Here is an 8369-nt window from a genome sequence, read left to right as displayed (position 1 = left end):
CTGTAGCGTAGATGTAGCAACATTAATGATTTGTTTTTGGATGTATTTGTGCCTCTGTTGCTTTTGATGGTATTCCTTTACAATACTGCCATGTTGATACAGCAACGAGCAAACAGGCAAACTGCAAACTGATAATGGAGATGATGGAGATTTGTACTAGAAAGGTAACGTATAAGAAATGAATGACTTAAATCACGTTGTTCTTGGGCTTTTGCATTTTAGAAAACTTGGCCTGTCGGACCTTGAGGTTGAGGTCTGAGAGCAAACCATTCTTTCACGAATGTTTGTAGAAGCAGCCTGAATGCTATAGGAGCCAGTGACTATGTAAGTGATTGGAACGCCTGAATTCAGTGATTTGAATGGGAAAATACTTCAGTGTATTTTTCCTGTGTTTTCCCAGGTCACCGGTGTCCCAGCCTCCCTGCTCTCACCTGTAACGAGGAGTTCAGCGGTGCTTGTGGCTTGTCCAGCTCCGTTCGTGGCTCTAACAGAAAACCTTCCGCTGTGTGCAGCCGTCACAGCAGGAATCCTCAGAACAGCGCGGCCATCGCTGAACAAGATCTGTATACCTGGCAGAGTGGTGGTGGAAAGAACCTGGCCATCGCGGAACCAGCTCACCTCAGGAACTGGAGAACCTGTGGACGACAGAACAGTCACAAATGGTCGGGTTCAACATGTGAGTCGGTTCAGTCTGGAAGCTGTCTTACCACTAATTTGAGCCTCAAACGTCGCGGCACTACCCTCAAGTGCCACGACGCTCTGTAGCGGCTGTGTGAATGTCGGTGCTTGTGTTGACATGTTGGCTGGCACCCTACACACAAATAAGACAAAGACACAGTCAGTGGACACGTCAAACAACATCAACAAATTAGTGCAGCATAAAATGAAACGTCCTTTCAAAGAATTGTTGGCATTACCCGGCAGCACATATCAGTATCACTCCACATCATGGACATCAGGAGTCAGTCCAGAGAGATAATAAGGTCTACTCTATAAGACTGCTCCAGTTCAGCTCAGCAGTTTTCAGCCTCTAACTATTGTTGTGAGACCTTTGTTTTTAGCTTTTTACAGTTTGGGAGAAAATTAAGGAGTCGTCTTTAACCCTGTAAGACCCAACCCATCAAAAAATAGCCAGCCATGTTTATTAACCCTCATAAACAAAATCCACAAGTGTATTTATTTTTTGCTATATCATGTTGTGTATGATATATTTTGTTCTATATTTATTATATATTTTTATCGCATTTCATATATTGGGTGTTTTTGGCAACTTTTTGGTAACAACAATGTTAATTTTAGACAAAAAAAAGAGTTTTGTCCGTAACATTTTGAAATTATGGCAAGTATTGATCATGCTGATGAGATCGAGGTCTCAGAAACTCATTATAGGGTTAAGACTTGAGATTTTCTTAGTTTAACTCACGAGTCCAGATGATTTTTAGAAATAGGCTCTAACTATTTTTGTTTATAGACATAATTCATGGTTTGTACCTTTTTATTGAATTGTCCACAGAGACAGGGCTGTAAAGCACAAATCTAAAGCTAACTTTACCTTTACATTGGAAACAGCAACAAAGGGAGATGACTTTGGGGTTTTTCATGCTGTCAGTCAAACCAGCACGACTTCAGACAAGCTGTCTCTTCCAAAGTTAGTAAGATGGCTTTTACTTCCGTTTGGACATCTCAAAGGGAATCACCACTGCAGAAGAGTTTTACCCAATAATGCAGTGACAGGAGTAATACTGTAACCTTCACATATGAGTCCTATGAGTTTAAGGTGCATTGTGGGTAATATAGGTGATATGAAGAAAGACACATTTGGATGTGCAGAACAACGTTACAAGCATTACGTTCGTCTATAACAGTGGTTCTCAACCCGGGGTCGATCAAACCCTAGGGGTTCGGTGAGTCGATCCCAGGGGTTCGGCAGAGCCTCCACCGTGACATGCACGGCTCATTTTGTGCACCAATAAAAAACATATCTATGTCTTGAATTTGAAAAAAATCACATTTTATTTTTCACTAAAGAGGGGTTCAGTGAATGCGCACATGAAACTGGTGGGGTTCGGTACCTCCAACAAGGTTGAAAACCACTGGTCTATAATCTGAGTGAAAAATATATTTCAGGATGAACCTTTGCATATTCTGTACCAAATACATGTCTTTATATTTCTTATCTGCAAAAATGAAGACATCTTCCTGTGTTTAGGTAACGACCACAGATGAATTAGATCATCTCCACTCAGAATGTCATACAGAGTTTGCCCATCAGACAGTACACAGATACACAGCATCAGTTTTTAAATATTCAGATGTGACCACAACAAATATCTTTCAGCACTCTATGAAACTACACTATCTTTGTCTTCATTAAACTGCATCAAATATCCCACTGCTGCTCACTCCAGTAAATAAAACATGTGTAAAAACACAAACAGCTGCATCTGAGGCTCTGTAGATGTTGTGTCCACAGCTTCTCTTTGATGGTTAGTGTGCTGACAGGAACTCTGCTGAGTTTATTTTAGGAGCGACATCCCCAGATGTAGTCTAGGCTCCTCAGAGTCTGGCTGATAAATCACTAGCTGATCAGGCAGATCAGAACACCAGCTTAAAACTGGGAAACTGCTCTCAGGTTTCAGTTCGTTCAGTAGACTGGGCTGTGATTTTATGATAGTTTGCTTTTCCTCAGGGTTTTTATCTAATAATTGAACTTTTTTGTAAAAAAATGAAATTGTAAAATTTTACATGTTTACTTTACATATTCTTAAAGGAAAGCCACAGCAGTCGCCTTAAGGTGTTATATAGTGTGAGGCAAAGACCCTTTAATAGCAGTAAAGGCTGTATTTTACAAATGTGACTCTAGCCATTGCTATCAGCCACTTGCATTAACAGGAAGTTTGAAATGAGAAGTTTCTTAGTGCCACTTTCAGATTAATAAAGGCATCTTCCAGCCCACAGTCACAGGCATTATGTCTGAGTTCATGTTTGTAAGGGTGGCTAGCTCACTTAGCATTGCTTCGTCTTGGATTCTCATTCACGAGTGGTGGGAGAGTGGAAGCAAAACAGCTGCTGGTAGTCACCAAACGAATACTGTTGCTGATGCCTGCATTGGAAATGAACTTCTAAACTTCCCGGGCTCAAAAGGAGCCAAATTAGGCAGCTGTTACGTATGACTGCATCCTGCACGTTTCTCAGGTTTATGTCCAACCAGTGGGAAACCCAGCTGGGGGCACCAAGGGGGGCTGGTGCCAATCCCTGGACGGATCACTGCCAACAAAGAGACAGGCAGCAGTTCACACTCTTCCATGATCTTATACTTATTTCCTGAACACGTTTGCTCCAGTCTGAGAATCTTGAGCTGCTTCTGCTCAGCTGTGCTGAGAATCATTAAAGTGATGGTTGGGACCTTCAGTCAACCAATCAATTACCTATTTTAAGTGATATCGACTTTAATAGCAGGAAATTAACTAGGCAACCCCCCTCCCCCCCACACACATATTTTTTAAGTAACCTATATTTGACAACAGCATAATAAAACTGAAAATTCTGTTTTTGCTGAGCCACCCCCCATGTGGCCACCCCTACGGAAAAACTCTGCAGGTGCCCCTGAATCAGGCTAGTCCCGGATCACGGCAGAAAGTTTAGGAAAAGCACTGAAACTACAGAAACTACAGAGAAAGTGTTTTTCACAGCACCACTCATCAGTCAAATATTACTCTGCTGCTTTAGGAGTGCCTCAGTATCCTTCTGAAGAAGCTAGTAGAAAGAAAAAGTCACACTTACACGAACAACATGGTAAGAATTACATTTGTTTGTCTAACCTGGCTGAATACATTTCCTATTTGAGCTTAATTTTCTTCACATTAATTATAATTAATTCTGTTTCAGGCAACATCAGAAGATGAGCGTCAACGATGTGCTTTATATTATTTAGAAACTGTTCACACTATTTAATGAACTGTCAATAAATCAGTAGACTGGAGTCAGCGAGGGCAGTGAAACTTGACCTAGTTTGACTGATCAGCGACATTCCCGTCACACAGGAATTTGTCCCACTGCCTGAAGGGAAAACTTATGGATTTTGTTTGTCTTTATCAGTGTTTCATTCGTTATCAGCAGCATTCACTGGCACTGCTAAGCTCTGCCGGGCGTCTTACTGGCCCTTTTTGGTGAAACTGGCTCTGACTGGTCTTGACTGGCACTGGAGTCCTCCTGGATCTGGTCCAGGCCACCTGAGAGTTTTGTCAACTTTACAATGCACAAAGACTGACAGCTGTTGCTGTTGGAGGCATGAAATAACCCCACTCTGGTTATTAAGGTAATTCAGCTTCAACTTAGCAACTTCAACAGTTGCTGAACTGCAGAGCTGCTTCAGTGACAGACTGCTGCATCCTCGATGCATGAAGGAGCGTTTCTGCAGGTCCTTCCTCCCTGCAGCTGTCAGACTGCACGATCAGAACTGCTCCCAACAAACACAGATGTTTACGTCAGCGCTGTAACTGCACTATCTTATCAACCGGTTCACATTATAACCTGGTTTGCCTCTTATCTGTATTTAATTTTATTTAATTTAATAACGGTACAGCAATCTGTTTTTGGTAACCACTGTCCTCGATGTAAATATGTAAGAAAAACTGTGTATGTTTCTGTTCTGTGTCCTGTGTACTGTTTGTTGTATATGTGTCTTTCTGGCTGCTGTTACACCCAAATTTCCCCTTGTGGGAAAATTAAAGGATTATTCTATTCTATTCTATTCTATTCTATTCTATTCTATTCTATCCTAACTAGTCGAAAATCTCAAGAAAACAAAAAATGGTGAGCTTCAAATGAGAAAATAAAGAATCATTTCAACATAAAGACATGAATAATTTTATTTGAGATGTTGTGATGTGTGGAATTATCTTATTGCCGTAACCATGGAGCTAAAATTCTTAATCTCACTTTGTCAGGAGAATGGGCCATTAATAGAATTAATTTTTAAATGTTTATCTATTTATTTTTTATTTAATTTCATTTCCAATTGTAAAGCTTCATTTGTTTCCTTCACGCTAAAGATGAACATTCGAATATCTGACAGTTCATTCTAATTAATCTGATCTTTTGAATACCATAAAATTTACTCTCCATCCAGAGAATCACAATGTTAATATTTATTATTTTAATAACCACATTAATAATATTATATATAAAATCATATATGTCATCATCATAAAACAGTATATACATTTTATTATTTTAATTTTTTTATTTAAAATTAGTAAATAATTAACAATTTATATTAATCATTGTGTAATAAATAACAAAAAGGACTATCATAAGCCCCTAAAAACATTATGTGAATAAAAACATAAAGACATATATTTTTTACTTTTAAATGATTAACATGAGTTTTTCAACATTTTTAAACCTCTTAAGAAACATGTTCTCATCTTTATATCATGTGGAGTAATAATATCATAACAGTTATGATGTGGGACCTACTGAACAATAACAGCATGATATAGCTAAACAGATGAAATGAAACACTGAACATGCACATGATGCACATGATGTCACAGTTCAGAAACTGAGCCCGAGGCAAAGCAAGGGGAGCGTTTATAACACATTAGTTACACTCTCACCCCTCCAGAGTTCAGACTGTTTGGACTGAAACGTTCGTTTGCTGCTCAATTATAATAAGCATAAAAGCAATAATAATGTAAACAATGAATTATTATTATTTTGCAATCATTTCAGCTTTAGAAGCAGAAATAAGATGACTTGCTAATAATTCTTAGGATTATTACGTTTTCTGTGAAATCTGAGTCCTGCTTTCTATTTAACTTTATTCATTTGTATTCATATTATACGCTTTTTATAAACAGTTAAAATAAATTACTTTCCAAAGTAAATATATTTAATGCAACAACAAAACACTTAACTCAGATTTTATGTACTTTTTAAGATTGCAAATCAATGTTCTTGGGCTGTTTCGTTATAGGACACGTCTGGAAACATCTTAAAAGCAATGACAGCGTAAATGAGCCAAATGCAAGAACCTCCACTTGAAAAATAAAACACAAGCTCAAAACATTATATTAACTAAATGTTATTAAATTTATTGTAAATACATTTAATAAAACTAAAATACAAACTCGGCTCAGCTGTTGACTATTCTCTACTCTAAAATAAAAGCTTCCTTGAAGTGTTGCTGCAGTCAGTCACCACCACCCCGTGCCCGGGGGTTGGGCGCTAAAGCCAACGACTAAAAATATCACCACCTCCAACCCAACACATCTCAGTTTGATTGACAGGCACCATGTGGCACATATCTGGAGGGGCAACTGATAGCCCTGCTGCTGATTCCCTTAAAAAGCCATCAGCCACTCAGCTGGGATCCAATCTGATGTTCTCAGCGGCTATTCTGGGATGCCCTGCTCTAACCTTCAGCTAAAAAAATATAAAAAGATCACTTTGTCTGGTTCTCCGTTGGAGCTCATTATTCACAACAGTTTAAAAAACTTTAAAGACACTTACTTGTCTGGACAAGGATGCCTGGGAAGCCCAGATTTGGGCGCTCAGCAGGAAATCTAAAATCTTTATCCAGAAAACGGAGTCAGAAAATCCAAAAGGGGAACAGTTGAGCCTCAAAGGAACCCCAAAGAAAAAAACAAAACTACAGGCCTATGCCGCCGTGTAGTTTTGTAGTTTTCCTCGTAACAGCAGTCCCTCCAGCCGAGGCGTCCAGGCTGGGAACGCTGACTCTGCTCAGGGCAGCTGGTCGGCCGAGTGAGGCCTTTATACTGCTGTGACATCACACAGGGCACCACATGACATTGGTCAGCTCTGTACAGCAATGCAGGGGATTGTGGGAGGAAAGGCAGACATTTTGTGCAACTCGTCACACCTGTCAGCTGCTTTACTCAAGGCAGCCTCTTCCTCACTGTATGTGCTTCAAAGAATCAGGAGATTTGTTTGAAAGTTGAGGTGTTACCAAAGTCATCGATAAACTCAATCTGATCATCTGATCAATGCCAACCTTCCACGTTTCTCTGCAGATAGGGTGGGGGCTCATCTGATGGTGACTCAGTGGTATAATACAACGTTTGCTCTTTTATCTCTCGCTAACAAACACCTGGATGTTGATTTTTCTTATCACTATGTGAATGCATTAATGTACTCCACAATCAGTTGAAGAGGCTTTTCAAATGTATTGTATTGATTTTATCTTTGATGTTAAGAATCTCCACCTGCCTAATAGAGTTATTAACCTGGTGTTAAAACTGAGTCTAAAACCTGCTAACGACTAGGATCACAGAGTGAATTCCTTCTTTTTTGTTTCTCATAAGTGAAAGTGAAAATGGTCCGAGTGCGAAGATGCAGATTAGGCTGAAGGGACAGACGACTTTACAAACTAAGAAAAAACTGACTTAAGTAAGTTAGTTGTACAAGTAAACTTGCCAGGTTACTATTGGCAATATTGGCGATTGTTGAGACTTGTGTATTGATTGTTAGCTGTCTGAAAATAATATTTAGTACATGTAGATCAGCGGTCCCCAACCTTTTTTGCACCACGGACCGGTTTATGCCCGACGATATTTTTTGCACGACGGATAAATACAACAAAATAAAACCGGTACCGAAAAAAGTAGATTTATTCATAACACACGTGAAAAGACCCAGGAAAACCGAGTTAACGATAAAAACGATAACAAAATAACACTAAAAACCGATAAAAACCCTGAAAACCATACATTTCACACCCGAGCCTCAACTCTCGCGGCCCGGTACCAAACGACTCACTGACCGGTACCGGTCCGTGGCCCGGGGGTTGGGGACCGCTGATGTAGATGATTCCTCCTCTAAAAAAAACCTCAAACAAAAAAATAAGTCATTTGTAAAAAATAGCAAACATGCAAACCACAAAGTCAGTCCTATCCACTCTTAGGTCTAGAGTAAATAACTGATTTATTGTCATTTTTAATGTGGATCCAGAGCCTCCTTTGTTGAATCTGGTAGAGCTTCGGACTATGTCCAACATTTTACTGAAAGTTCTGCAAGTAAGAAACAAGAGTTAGAATCAAAATACTGTTGACAAGTTGTAACACTGTTTTGTCAGTTAGTATCTTTTATTTAGGAGTGCTGTGCAATTTTCATCCAGTGTTTCAAACACACTCTTGACATTCTATCACTACACGGCAAGTTCTTGTTACATTTCTCTATAGCTCACCACTTTATATACAGGGAGTGCAGAATTATTAGGCAAATGAGTATTTTGTCCACATCATCCTCTCCATGCATGTTGTCTTACTCCAAGCTGTATAGGCTCGAAAGCCTACTACCAATTAAGCATATTAGGTGATGTGCATCTCTGTAATGAGAAGGGGTGT

At 39.4% G+C, this 8369-nt stretch overlaps 1 protein-coding gene across 1 annotated transcript in view; it reads right to left on the bottom strand.

Annotated features, from left to right (window-relative positions):
* Nucleotides 1-6736, bottom strand: part of ttn.2 (titin, tandem duplicate 2) — a 224471-nt gene extending 217735 nt beyond the window's left edge. Inside the window, exons 1-3 of the mRNA XM_013915325.1 lie at nt 6517-6736; nt 708-811; nt 432-635 (exon numbers count right to left, since the gene is read on the bottom strand). Of these exons, the coding sequence (XP_013770779.1) occupies nt 432-635; nt 708-798 (295 nt within the window). The 5' untranslated portion in view covers nt 799-811; nt 6517-6736. The remainder of the gene's footprint in view (nt 1-431; nt 636-707; nt 812-6516) is intronic.
* Nucleotides 6737-8369: the final 1633 nt, after the last annotated feature.

Source organism: Pundamilia nyererei, unplaced genomic scaffold (assembly GCF_000239375.1).
Source record: "Pundamilia nyererei isolate P.nyererei 1_Seehausen unplaced genomic scaffold, PunNye1.0 scaffold00287, whole genome shotgun sequence".
Classification (NCBI taxonomy): domain Eukaryota; kingdom Metazoa; phylum Chordata; class Actinopteri; order Cichliformes; family Cichlidae; genus Pundamilia; species Pundamilia nyererei.
This window is presented reverse-complemented; position numbering and strand designations above follow the sequence as displayed.